This window comes from Gorilla gorilla, chromosome 10 (assembly GCF_029281585.2).
Source record: "Gorilla gorilla gorilla isolate KB3781 chromosome 10, NHGRI_mGorGor1-v2.1_pri, whole genome shotgun sequence".
Lineage (NCBI taxonomy): Eukaryota > Metazoa > Chordata > Mammalia > Primates > Hominidae > Gorilla > Gorilla gorilla.
In genome coordinates, this window is record NC_073234.2 from 45795859 (window position 1) to 45810255 (window position 14397).

At 37.1% G+C, this 14397-nt stretch overlaps 1 protein-coding gene across 2 annotated transcripts; it reads right to left on the reverse strand.

The window, feature by feature from the left end:
- Positions 1–6622: 6622 nt before the first annotated feature.
- On the reverse strand, positions 6623–12872 carry LOC101152713 (olfactory receptor 6C4). 2 transcript variants are annotated; one of them, XM_055359430.1, is made up of 2 exons: positions 12508–12872; positions 6623–11246 (listed from the first exon to the last, which is right to left on the reverse strand). In XM_055359430.1, exon 2 carries the CDS (start codon positions 11226–11228, stop codon positions 10299–10301), a length of 930 nt encoding a protein of 309 aa, XP_055215405.1. In that variant the 5' UTR covers positions 11229–11246; positions 12508–12872; the 3' UTR covers positions 6623–10298. The 2 variants fall into 2 exon arrangements, with proteins under 2 accessions (XP_055215405.1, XP_055215406.1); XM_055359431.1 differs by having other exon boundaries at positions 12356–12872.
- Between the last annotated feature and the right edge of the window lie 1525 nt (positions 12873–14397).

Genomic DNA, 14397 nt, shown 5'->3' on the forward strand with positions numbered 1-14397 from the left:
GGTGGTGACAAAATCTCTCAGCATTTGCTTGTCTGTAAAGTATTTTGTTTCTCCTTCACGTATGAAGCTTAGTTTGGCTGGATATGAAATTCTGATGGGCTTCCCTTTGTGGGTAACCCGACCTTTCTCTCTGTCTGCCCTTGACATTTTTTCCTTCATTTCAACTTTGTTGAATCTGGCAATTATGTGTTTTGGAGTTGCTCTTCTCGAGGAGTATCTTTGTGGCGTTCTCTGTATTTCCTGAATCTGAATGTTGGCCTGCCTTGCTAGATTGGGGAAGTTCTCCTGGATAATATCCTGCAGAGTGTTTTCCAACTTGGTTCCATTCTCCCCGTCACTTTCAGGTACACCAATCAGACGTAGATTTGGTCTTTTCACATAGTCCCATATTTCTTGGAGGCTTTGTTCATTTCTTTTAATTCTTTTTTCTCTAAACTTCCCTTCTCACTTCATTTCATTCATTTCATCTTCCATCGCTGATACCCTTTCTTTCAGTTGATCTCATTGGCTCCTGAGGCTTCTGCATTCTTCAATTAGTTCTCATGCCTTGGTTTTCAGCTCCATCAGCTCCTTTAGGGACTTCTCTGCATTGGTTATTCTAGTTATCCTTTCGTCTAATTTTTTTTTTTTAGTTTTTAACTTCTTTGCCATTGGTTTGAATTTCCTCCTGTAGCTCGGAGTAGTTCGATCATCTGGAGCCTTCTTCTCTCAGCTCGTCAAAGTCATTCTCCATCCAGCTTTGTTCCATTGCTGGTGAGGAGCTGCATTACTTTGGAGGAGGAGAGGTGCTCTGCTTTTTAGAGTTTCCAGTTTTTCTGCTCTGTTTTTCCCCCATCTTTGTGGTTTTATCTACTCTTGGTCTTTGATGATGGTGACGTACAGAAGGGTTTTGATGTGGATGTCCTTTCTGTTTGTTAGTTTTCCTTCTACCAGGCAGGACCCTCAGCTGCAGGTCTGTTGGAGTTTTCTAGAGGTCACTCCAGACCCTGTTTGTCTGGGTATCAGCAGTGGTGGCTGCAGAACAGTGGTGGCTGTAGAACAGCGGATCTTGGTGAACCGCAAATGCTGCTGCCTGATCGTTCCTCTGAAAGTTTTGTCTCAGAGGAGTACCTGGCCATGTGAGGTGTCAGTCCACCCCTACTGGGGGGTGTCTCCCAGTTAGGCTGTTCAGGGTTCAGGGACCCACTTGAGGAGGTAGTCTTCTAGTTCTCAGATCCCCAGCTGTGTGCTGGGAGAACCACTACTCTCTTCAAAGCTGTCAGACAGGGACATTTAAGTCTGCAGAGGTTACTGCTGTCTTTCTGTTTGTCTGTGCCCTGCCCCCAGAGGTGGAGCCTACAGAAGCAGGCAGGCCTCCTTGAGCTGTGGTGGTCTCCACTCAGTTCGAGCTTCCAGGCTGCTTTGTTTACCTAATCAAGCCTAGGCAATTGTGGGCGCCCCTCCCCCAGCCTCACTGCCACCTTGCATTTTGATCTCAGACTGCTGCGCTAGCAATGAATGAGACTCTATGGGCATAGGACCCTTGGAGCCATGTGCGGGATATAATCTCCTGGTGTGCCATTTTTTAAGCCCATTGGAAAAGTGCCATGTTAGGGTGGGAGTGACCCGATGTTCCAGGTGCCGTCTGTCACTCCTTTCTTTGACTAGGAAAGGGAACTCTCTGACCCCTTGCGCTTCCCGAGTGAGGCAATACCTTGCCCTGCTTAGGCTCGCACATGGTGCACTGCACCCACTGTCCTGCACTCACTGTCTGGCACTCCCCAGTGAGATGAACCCAGTACCTTAGATGGAAATGCAGAAATCACCCGTCTTCTTCATCGCTCATGCTGGGAGCTGTATACCGGAGCTGTTCCTATTTGGCCATCTTGGCTGCACCCCCTCTTTTTTCTTATTCTAGTTAATGATTTGTTGATTTTGATCTTTTCAAAAAACTAACTTCATTGTCTCATATTTTTCTCATTTTTCTCATCTTGATTTTGTTTATTTTTCCTCTAATCTTTATTATTTTCTTCCTCTACTAATTTTGGGTTTAGTTTGTTCTTGTTTGTCTAGTTCCTTGAAGTATAATGTTAGGTTGTTTATCTTTTTTTTAATGTAGGCATTTATTCCTCTAATGTTTAGTTTTAGAACTGCTTTGGCTGTAACCCATAAGTTTTGGTAGGTGGTGTTTTCATTGTCCTTTGACAGCCCTGTACTTGGTTATTTATATCTTTCTCCAGGTTTGGAAATGTTTTTGCTATTATTTCTTTATGCAATTTTTCTACTTCTTTGTCTTTCTTTTGCTCCTTTAACTCTAGTAACTGAAAGCACTTGCTGTTTTGATGCATTCCCATAAATCCTGTAATATTTTCTTATTCCTTTTTCTTTTTTCTCTGCTTACTTTATACTTACATATAAACTGTCTTCAAGTTTGCAGATTTTTTTCCTGCTTGATCAAGTCCACTGTTTATACAATCTATTTTTATTTTATTATATTTTTAGCTCCAGATTTCTGTTTAATTTTTTAATTGTTTTAATCTCTCCATTAAATTTCTTGTTCTGGTCATTTACTGTTTTCCTTGTTTCTTTGAGGAAAGTATTTCTCTGTATTTTATTCAACATTTTATTCAAGTTTACTGAGTTTCCTTAAAATAGTTATTTTGAATTCCTTGTCAGGTCTTTCATATATCTCCATTTTTTAGGGTTTGTCACTGGCATTTTATTTTGGCCTTTTGGGGATTTCATGTTTTCCTGATTGTTCTTGAACCTTGTGGTCATGTGTTGATATCTGTAATTTGAAGTAGTAGGTATCTATTTCAGTGATTGCAAACTGGCTTTGTCTGGAAACTCTCTTTAACATTAAGCCAGTGCAGAGATTCTGGTCAGGCCATCTAGCATGGTCACTATGTCAGAGACTTTTGCAGCCTTTTCAGTGCTAGGGGCAACTCTAGGCCCAAGACCTCTGTGGTTACTATGGTGCTGGGCTGGAATGCTGTGGCTGCTGAGGCTGGTGTAGCACTGCTGAGTTCCTGAAGCTAGTGGCTGTGGAGGCCTGCCTGCCAGCCACGAAGAGCTGCCCAGAGCCTGAGGCTATTGTAGTCAGCTAGCATTTGTGAGCACTGGAGGTGTAGTCTATGGCTCAGGTGCCTTGGATTTCTGGATTTCCATCTGACACCAAGGCAGGTCTAGGGGCTTAATCTGTGGGTATTGGCCTGGATTCAGAAACTGTAGAGATTTGCTTGGTACTGAGTTTTACTGTGGCAACTGGTGTTATGGTCCAAGGCAAGGTCCTATGCTTATTTCCCTCTTTTTATCCCAAGCTGACTGTATTTCTTTCTGTGGTGTGCTGCCTGGGGTTGGGGGAGGAATGGGCAGATAATGCAAAATTGTCCCTCCTATCCTCTTCAAGCATTTTTTCCTGTTATTATGCTCTAAATAGGTACTGCAATCTCTTACCTGATTTCCTTAGCTCTTGTGAAGGCTTTTTTATGCATGAATAGTTGTTCAAATTGGTGTTTCTGTGGAGGGATGGAGAGGTCTAATCTGCCATTTTGCTCTGCTCTCCCTAATTTTTATTCTATATTATCTTTCTTTTATCTTACTTTGGTCCTCCTTTGCAACCCTACAATGCATGTTTTCTAAAATTTTAGTTCTGGTTATGAGTTACTTTTACTGGCAAAAACTGCATTTACTTTAGCACCAACCTAATAGATTTTTCTTCTTTGAGTCTCACTTTTTGAACAGACAAAATATATTATTTCCTTAAATAGGTTTTCTAAACTATTTGATTTTCTTTCCCCTTAAGAATATTGACAATTCATAAATTCATTAGCTTTAAATAGTTCCACACATTTTGAAGGCCTTGTTCATTCTTTTTTCTTTTTGTCTGACTGTATTATTTTTAAAGATCTGTCTTCAAATTCTGAAAGGCTTTCTCCTCCTTGGTCCAATCTGTTATTAAAGCTTTCAAATGTAGTTTGTAATTTCTTCAATGAATCTTTCAGTTCCATATTTTTAAAAAAGATGTCTAATTGCTAAATTTCTCATTCATGTCCTAAAAAGCTTCTGCACAGTAGAAAAAAAATTAATAGAGTAAAAAGGCAACTTGCAGACTGGGAGAGAATGTTTGCTAACTATGCATCTGATGGGACTAATGTCCAAAATTTACAAGAAACTCAAACAATGCAGCAACAACAACCAGAGCAAATAATCCTGTTAAAAAGTGGGCAAAGAACATGAACAGACATTTTTCAAAAGATGACATAGTAATGGCCAAAAATCATGAAAAATGCTCATTGTCACTAATCAGATAAATAGAAAAATTAAAATCACAGTGAGATGTCACCTCACACCAGTTTGAATGTCTATTATTAAAAAGACAAAAAATAACAGGTGTTGGTGAGGCTGTGGAGAAAAAGGGATGCATACACTGTGACTGGGAATATAAATTAGTACAAGCGTGATAGAAAACAGTTTGGAGATTTCTGAAAGAAGTAAAAATAGAACTACCATTCAACCCAGCAATCCGATTACTAAGTATCTACCCAAAGGAAAGGAAATCATTATGTGAAAAGATACCTGTACTTGTATGTTTATTGAAGCACTATTCACAATAGCAAAGATATGGAATCAACCTAAATGTCCATCAACGAATGATGGAATAAAGAAATATGATATATATATATTACACAGCCATGAAAAAGAATGAAATCATGTCTTTGCAGCAAGATGGATGGAAGTAGAGGTCATTATCTTAGGTGAAACAAATCAGACACAGAGACAAACATCGCACACTCTCACTTATAAGGGGAAGCTAAATAATACATACACATGGATGTAGAATGCAGAATAATGACAATGGAAACTCATAATGGTGGGGGGCAGGAGGAGGGTGGATTAATTAAGGGGTACAGTGGATATTACTCTGGTGATGGATTCGCCAAAAGCCCTTACTTTATCTCTATGCAACATATCCATGTAACGAAATTACAATTGTACCCCATCGATTTGTACACAAAGGTCAAAAATATACTCTATGTGTTTAATACAATTTATATTATTATTTTAATCTTTCATATTATTTGCATCATACTTCTATTGTTATTTCTTTTCTAATTTGTGTATTTCTTTTAAAAATTATTTTGAATTTGTTCTTTGTGTGGTGAGCCTTCTGAAGTGATCTTTTATCTTACCATCACATTTAAATGTCTGATGATCTATTTTACCATCACATTTAAATGTCTGATTTTAAAGGTGTATATTTCCTTTATCTATTCTGTATGATATTTATGATATCTGTTAGTTGCTATCTTTCTATATTATAGAAAATATATTATTTCCTTTTTTTATTCTCTTTTTTCCTTTTCTTTTCACCCGTGATTCTTATCGTCTAGATTTTTTTTGGTATTTGCACTTGTCTTTTGGTATCTATCTATCTATTGATCTATCATTTCTCCCTATTTAATCTTTTTATTGTTTTCTTCTGTCTTAATGGAGAGTTTATTAGACCTGATCTTCTAGCTCATTATTTCTGCTTTGGTTCTACCTGTCGTGGTATTATTCTCACTTGTTTTATTCTTTATTTCTTTTATTATGTTTTTTATTTGTCTATTTCTCTTTTACAACCTTTTGTGAATTTGGACACTTACTACGTTTTTAAACCTCATTACTTTATAATGTTTTGTCCTTAATTTTACCAGTATCTTTTTTATCTTTTTGAAGAAATTATAATTATTCAAAATTTTTGATATTTCTGCTTTAATTTTTTTTGCTTTCTTTTTTTATTTTTATTTATTTATTTATTTATTTTTTATTATACTTTAAGTTTTAGGGTACATGTGCACATTGTGCAGGTTAGTTACATATGTATACATGTGCCATGCTGGTGTGCTGCACCCACTAACTTGTCTAATTTTTTTATATCATATATTTTCCAGTATGTAGCTTTTTCCCCTCCAAGTAGATCTGTTCCTCAGATGAGTGGTTGCTTTAGCTTTAGAGCATGTGACTCCACTATAGCTTTAGCTATACTATCTAATGATACGTATGAAAAAAAGCTTAAGCCCTGGTTTTTGACCTTCAACGTGAATTTAAATAAATGGGTAAATGTGATTTTCAGGCCAGAGAACCCAAGTCATTACAAACTGTCCATAATCATGCTATGTTATACCTTACCTGGTTTCCTAAAAAATTCTCTGTTAAAGATATACACAAGGCCAAGAAACATATTAAAAAAGTCCAATACCATGAATCATCAGGGATATGAGAATTAAAACCACAATGAGATACTACTATATTCCTGCAAGAATGGCCATTATTAAAAAGTCAAAAAGCAATAGATGTTGGTGTGGATGTGGGGAAAATGGAAAGCTTATTGCTGCTGGTAGGAATGTAAATTAGTACAACCTCTATTGAAAACAGTATGGTGATTCCTTAAGGAGCTAAAAGCAAACATACCATTTGATCCAGCAATCTCACTACTGGGTATTTACCCAAAGGAAAAGAAGTCATTATATGAAAAAGACACTGGCATATGTATGTTTATAGAAGCACAATTCACAATTGCAAAGATGTGGAACCAACCTAAGTGCCCAATGATTAATGAATGGATAAAGAAAATGTGCTATATATACACCATGAAATACTACTCAGCCATGAAAAGAAACAACATTTTTTATTATTTTATTTTATGTTTTTTTGAGACAGAGTCTTGCTGTGTTGTCCAGCCTGGAGTACAGTGGCATAAACTCTGCTCACTACAACCTCTGCCTCCCTGGTTCAAGTGATTCTTGTACCTTAGCCTCCCAAGTAGCTGGAACTACAGGCACATGCCACCACACCAGGCTAATTTTTGTATTTTTGATAGAGACAGGGTTTCACCATGTTGGCCAGGCTGGTCTCGAACTCCTGAACTCAAGTGATCCACCCTCCTCAGCCTCCCAAATTTCTGGGATTACAGGCAAGAGCCACTGCACCTGGCCCGGAAAGGAACAAAAGAATGTATTTTGCAGCAATTTGGATGGAGCTGGAAGTCATTATTCTAAGTGAAGTAATACGCGAGTGGAAAACCAAAAACTATGTTCTCACTTATAAGTATGTTCTCACTCATAAGTGGGAGCTAAGCTATGAGTATGCAAAGGCACACAGAGTGGTATAATGAACTTTAGAGACTCAGAAGGGGAATGATGGGAGGGGGCTAGGGATAAAAAACTACACCTTAGGTCCAATGTATACTACTTGGGTGACAGGTGCACTAAAGTCCCAGAATTCACCACTATTTAATTCACTGATGTAACAAAAGGCCACTTGTACTCCAAGTGATTCTTGTGCTTCAGCCTTCCCAGTAGCTGGAATTACAGGCACGCATCACCATGCCTGGCTGATTTTTGTATTTTTATTTGGTTGGTGCAAAAGTAATTGCAGTTTTTGCCATTGCTTTTAGTAGCAAAAACCACAATTACTTTTGTATCAATGTAATAGTAGAAACGGGGTTTCACTGTGTTGGCCAGGCTGTTCTTGAACTCCTGACCTCAAGTGATCCGCCTGCCTCAGACTCCCAAAGAGCTGGGATTAGAAGTGTGAGTCACTGATCCTGGCTGAAATAAAAAAAATTAAAAAATATATTTTATTGTTTTGAATTTTATTTAAAACTCTTTGCAAGAAATGATGCTGGAAGACTACCTCTTTAGAATTGTAATCCATACATCCACAAGCTCTGGCAGCTTTAAAGAGAGGCAATAGAAGAATGAATGCCCAAATGTAGCAGATTGGCTTTTACTCATTTTCATAGTCTCCTCACCCTAGCACTGGTATAATATGATTCTGAGAATGTTAGGCAGCTAAAGCTGTTTCTTTTAATTCTTGTCCACTTTGGTGACATGAGGAATCAAACTCACCATTTTATATATTTAGATACTGAGTATTCTGGTAGCTCAGCACCAGACTCTGTGAAGTCATTCCTTTTGCTTATCTATGACTTGGATTACATTCCAAGTATGAATTAACATAGACCCAGACTAGATGAACAGCTTTAGAAGAATATGACTTGCTTTTTTTTTGACAAGCTCATTTAGAAGGTGATACATTCTTTTCCATATTCATTTCCAAATGCTTATATAAAGAATGCTGAGTGAACTCTTGCCTAGTGATCTTAAACATTAATTTACACAAAGTACCTTCCTTCCTTGTCTCAGCATGTTAATACATCCCGTCTCTCCCATAGATATCTAGGGCAATGAAGTTGATGCTAGCCCAGTTCTTATAACCTGCTGCCAAGTATTTTGATGGCTTTATCTGAAGTGTAGGTAAGATCTTTGCTGACCCAGCTACCCAGCATGCAGCTGGATGTGTGGAGAGTAGAAATATGCTGGCCTTGTGCAGATGGATTTCAAGTACAATGGCCAACATTTTTACTGTCCCTGCTATATTAAACCAACCAATTTAATACCTTCTTTCTAGTTAAGCTCCAGTTCCTTGAAAAATATATTGTTTATAATATAGTTATAATAGATGTCATTTATTAAACACAATAAATACTGGCTGTCTTTTAATATTTTACATCTATTTTCTCACTGAATGCTCAAAACTATAAGATAGACACTATTATTGTAAACATTTTAGAGTTGACAGAGGTGAGCCTTAGAGAGATCAAGTAACTATCCCCAGGTAACTTTGGTAGAAAGTTGGAAATCTGGGATTTGAACTAAAGCCTATGTTTTAAGCCACTATATGACATTGCTCCCACTGTACCATAGGTTTTAGTAGAAATGTGGGTGTAGGGGAACTTAATGATTTAGATGTGGCTATTCAAGAACACTTCTTGTTCTTGTAGTGCATTAAATTTGGAATATATTGAATATTATCACTAATCTCTAGCTAGCAACCAAAGAAAACAAGATACTCAGAATAGCAACAGCTTTACATAAAATACTTTTTCAAAAATATTATACATTCTCCAATACCTTCTGTGGCTCTGATAATTTGCTCTCATAATCAGTTCAATCCAGCTTGTTCCTTAAATGCTTGAGAAGTACCTCATTTTACTCAACATATTACCACATATAAAGCATGTGGAAATACCAGATTGTGTTCCACTTTTACCCCAAATAGTAATAAAGCTCCTGCAATTTGTTAAGATATTGTTAAACTGTGTATAAATGCTCAGATTAAAAAAACGTGCTTACTTCCATTGAAATTGGACACTACCACTACCTATTCAAATTCAAGTTGTCATTGCCTTGAATCCATGTGTAAAGTTTTTGGTAGGATAGTCTATTTCTAGTTGTTTTTTCAAGACTCATAATTTGGAAAATTCTAGATATAAGATTGCATTGACACTTTATATTCTTTTTACTTTATAAAAAGGTCATCCATGGTTTATGTTACAAACAAAAGCAAAAATCTGGGGGAAAGTTAAAGAAGTAGAGCCAGATAACAGAATTTTCTTTTCTAATATCTAATAAAGTGAAACAAAAGGATGAAAATAAAATCATGATAGGAAGGAAAAAATCACCAGAAACTATCAAAGAGAGAGAAAACAGATCTCATGCCATTAACTTAAAATGTCACCTCAGAAAAGAAACAATAGATTTTGTCTAGGAGAATGAAAACCTTCTAAACTTGTCTCTAGAAACCTGTTTTAACCATAAACTAGAAAATGGACATATTAAGTTGACAAAAATCTTAAAAATTTTCTCCTCATTTGGAGAAAAGTAGAATAAATGTATATTCTTTCATTTTCCTCTTATGAAAGGATGGAAGTTGCAATGGTTACATTTGAAATATAGATGAAAAAATGGAGGAGAATAAAAATTATTCACTCCTCGATGGAAACATAGTCTCCAGGGCTCCATGCTGAAGAACAATGCTGATACTACATTCTCCTCAAAACAATTCTGAAAATTTCTTGACTCATGAAACCCAGCTAACTCAGTAGCTGTAATTACTTACTTTTATGATCTGGTTTCCTTTTTCACTCTAAATTCTTAACCTCCTACTCTTCTAAATAAACAATCTGTTTTGCTTCTTAAATTTCAAATAATTTATGGAAAACAGAACTAATTCTTTCCAACTGTTCCTTTTCAGATCCCCATTCACTCTTCTCTAATAACAATTAAAATATTATTTTGGTTTTTTTTGTAAATGTATTACATAAATTTACCATTTATGTATCTTTCCTTAATTCTAGACTATAGTTTTCTTGAAATTAAGACATATACTTTTCCTATTTTTATCTTCAAGGGCCAATTTAGCATTTGAAATATAGACATTCAATGCATATTTGTTAAGTGAAAATGTATTTTGAAGTGTAATCTCCTTTTTTAAAGTTTCACAATCTTTTTGACTGAGTCCTTGAAAGCTTGTTTCACTTGCTGATTTCTTAAAGTATATATGAAGGGATTCAGCAAGGGAGTAACCGAAGTAATGAGTACAGCTATTCCTTTGTTGAAAGCACCTCCTTCTTTTGCAGAAGGATTAATATACATAAACATGCAGCTGCCATAAGAGAGGGAGATGACAATCATGTGGGAGGAACAAGTGGAAAAGGCCTTTGTCCTTTGCTGGGCAGAAGGGATCCTCAGAATAGTCCTGATAATGTATGTATAAGAAAGTGTCACCAGCACCAGAGTAACCATGAGAGTCACAACAGCCAAGAGGATGACCATCAGTTCTAAGAGGCTTGTGTCTGAGCAGGCAAGCTCCACGAGAGGCCCATAGTCACAGTAATAGTGATTCAGAATGTTGGAGACACAGAAATCTACCTGGGTCATCAGGATGATTGGTGGTAAGATTGCTAGGAATCCCCCCAACCAGGAGCAGAACACTAGTTGTATGCAGACTCTGCTGCTCATAATAGTCAGGTAATGCAAGGGTTTGCAGATGGCCACATAACGATCATAAGACATGGAGGCCAGGAGGTAAAACTCGGTAGCTCCAAGAAATATAGCAAAAAAATACTGAGTCAAGCAGCCAGCAAAGCTGATAACTTTATTTCCTGTTGTCATGCTGGTCAGAAATCTGGGAATAAAAATGGATGTGAAGGAAATTTCTAAGAAGGAGAAATTCCGGAGGAAGAAATACATGGGGGTCTGGAGGTGGGGGTCTAGTAAGGTGAGGGTGATAATAGTCAGGTTTCCTAGGACACTTAGCATGTAGGTGAGGAACAGAAAGATGAATATCATCACTTGGAGTTCAGGTTGATTTGTAAGGCCCAGTAGAATAAACTCACCAAACATGGTTCTGTTTTTCATTGTTGACCTTCAGAAAACCTAAAGGCAAAAGGTGAGAATGATGAAAATTGAAGAGTTTCTTAGAGTAGGAGACATAAAGCTTATTTTAATGAATAGAATCAGGTCATACATTGCTCACCATCCATATGGCCCAAACCAGTGTCCCATTGGGGTGCACTTGGCTCCATGCAAGCCCCATATCTTTTGTTTAAGTGACCTTTTTCATTTCTCAAGTTGACCTGTTCCTGGGCACTTAAGAAAACTTATTATAGAATAACTCATTTTTTTTTTCAGAAAAATAGAAGTTTTTGAACCTGTTGTTTCCTTTCAAATGTTTATACAATCTTCACAAGTAAAGCACTTTCTCTTGACTGTATTATAAGCTCTCCTAATTCTGTGCTTTTGGCACACATCTCTCTACCTCATTCTGTTTTCTGTGCTTTCCTGTTTCTTTCTTTCCTTTCTCTGCACTGTTTGATGCCTCACAGGATATCTGCTATAGATCCTTATCTCCATTACTGTCCAAATCTCTGACATCCTTGTTTCAGAAACAAGTAGGAATTTCCCTACACAGGCAATGCTGAAGATCATCTCATTTTGTATTGTGAATCTTTTCCTCTACATGAACAAGGCTCAAGCATCAATATGTCATATTAATTTACATTTTATGTTTCTCTGCCACATTCAGAGTCTTCCAGGCACTGATTTGAGATATGTCTCTGAGAAGAAAAATTTTGAGAACTCTGTAAGCAGCATCACGGAATGGATTTTTCTCAGTCTTAGAGTCCCCAATGGCAACTAAGGATGACAGTTTATCATGACCCAGACTCTCCTGTTTTCTATTCTTGTCTTACAGAAACCAGAAAAAGTTTTTGATAATAAGAGTTCTTTGTAGATAAAGTGGTAATTCTCAGGGAAGCAAAATTTGGTGGTAGTATTGTGAGTGCATCTTTAGATTTTTCTGATTAAGAGGCAAATATAATATAAAGGGGTCCCTCTAATTTACATGCACATGGATTAGAAAAATTATGTTATTAAAATCATTCTTGTCAACCTTCCCATCTTTCCATACAGGTTTTGGAGGTCTTAGATGATGTGAAACATTGACCTGGGTCTCCTGCAGCCCTCTTTTCCTTGTTTATACTAACCTGTGGTCTTTGGCAAGTACTGCATTTTCTTCCAGATTTTCACAGTTGATTCATTTCATGATCCACATTTATAGAATGATAAAATCAGTGACTTTAAAAACATATGTTGCTCATACCTTTGACAACCTGAATGACTATAGTATACTGTTTACCTTGTTGTTCCTAAGAGGTAAATCAAAGATGAGATATGCCACGTGAATCTTTGAGTAGTATAAACTTTAACATGTTTTCTATTGGCTTCCATCCACATTTTACCTTTCTCTTAATAGAAGTATCCGAACTTGTGGAACTTAACCAGAAAAAGGAGCATATTATTTTCCATTCTAAGAATCCAATCCAGAATCAAATCATAGTTCCTGAGAGACAGAGAACTTCACATATGTAATAAAAAAGAAAAACAAAGCCCATAGCAGTTATTGAATTGGAAGAAAATACTTTGAGAGACAGAAAATTTCTGAAAATTTATGTTCTAAGAGAGATTATGTTGAAGTTCTTAGATGGCAGAGGATGGGCATCTTTGCAGTTTCTGTGATAGCTAGAGCAACACAGGTTTTATCTGCTCTTTTTAGAGCAGGCACATGGGATCAATTTCCTGAAGAAGCTAAAGAAGCCCTGTGGACCCAAGTTCAAAAGGGGCTAATGAACCTCAGTCGTTGGCAATTTTGAGAACAAACTGTAAACATATGACTGAGAAGAGAGGTTCCAGAGAGACCATTGAGATAAAGGCTCCATGAGAGAATCTGCCACAGCCATGAAGTTTGTGGAGAAATGTAGAGCAATGGATGGACACTCCCTGGGGATGGGTGTGCCTGGCCTTGTCATTATTTCCATTATCTCTCCTTTAATAATCCGGTTTGGCCAGTGCTCCAACATGATATAAATGAATGACAACTCACAGTAAATCACCATAACCTGAATGCTGTGGTATCCTCCATGAATCTCCCATGTCTAAATTACCAAATTACTGACTCCATCAAACCAACAGCTGGAAAATAGTTTGCTGTTGGCATATTTTGCTAATATGTCCAATTCAATGCATAGTTCAAACAGCCTCTCAGAAGCAATCAGCCTTCACTTTTGAAGGAAATATACTTTCACTCACTTCCCCATGGGATATCTCAACAGGTCTACCAGCACACAGTCTTTGCATGCAAGATCTTAACCACATTCAACTTTTTCCAGGAACACACATGTTGCTAATTACAAACCATTGAAAATGTGGAAGCAGCTTTAAAAGTCAATACTTGGCAGAAGCTGAAAGAATTTGGAAGGGTAGGTTAGAAAAAGCCTATGTTCTGGTGGGGGCCTAGAATACAACAAGACTAGGAAAAACATGGAACTTCTCAGAGATTGGTTAAGTGGTTATGACCAGAATGCTGATAGAAATATGAAAGAAGCTACCATCAGAGTGAACAGGCAACCTACAGAGTGAGAGAAAATTTTTGCTATCTAACCATCTGACAAAGGGCTAATATCCAGAATCTATAAAGAACTTAAATAAATTAAAAAAAACCCAACCCCATCAAAAAGTGGGCAAAAGATATGAAAAGACACTTCTCAAAAGAAGACATTTATGCAGCCAACAGACACATGAAAAAGTACTCATCATCACTGGTCATCAGATAAATGCAAATCAAAACCACAATGAGATACCATCTCATGCTAGTTAGAATGGTGATCATTAAAGTCAGGAAACAACAGATGCTGGAGAGGAAGTGGAGAAATAGAATGCTTTTACACTGTTGGTGGAAGTGTAAATTAGTTCAACCACTGTAGAAGACAGTATGGCGATTCCTCAAGGATCTAGAACTAGAAATACCATTTGACCCAGTGATCCCATTACTGGGTATGTACCTAAAGGATTATAAATCATTCTACAATAAAGACACATGCACATGTATGTTTATTGTGGCACTATTCACAATAGCAAAGACTTGGAACCAACCCAAATGTCCATCAATGATAGACTGGATTAAGAAAATGTGGCACATATACACCATGGAATACCATGCAGCCATAAAAAAGGATGAGTTCATGTCTTT

Bases quoted from the DNA above. Each gene is read 5' to 3' on its own strand.
- LOC101152713 (XM_055359430.1), bottom strand. From the start codon at position 11,228: ATGAAAAACAGAACCATGTTTGGTGAGTTTATTCTACTGGGCCTTACA.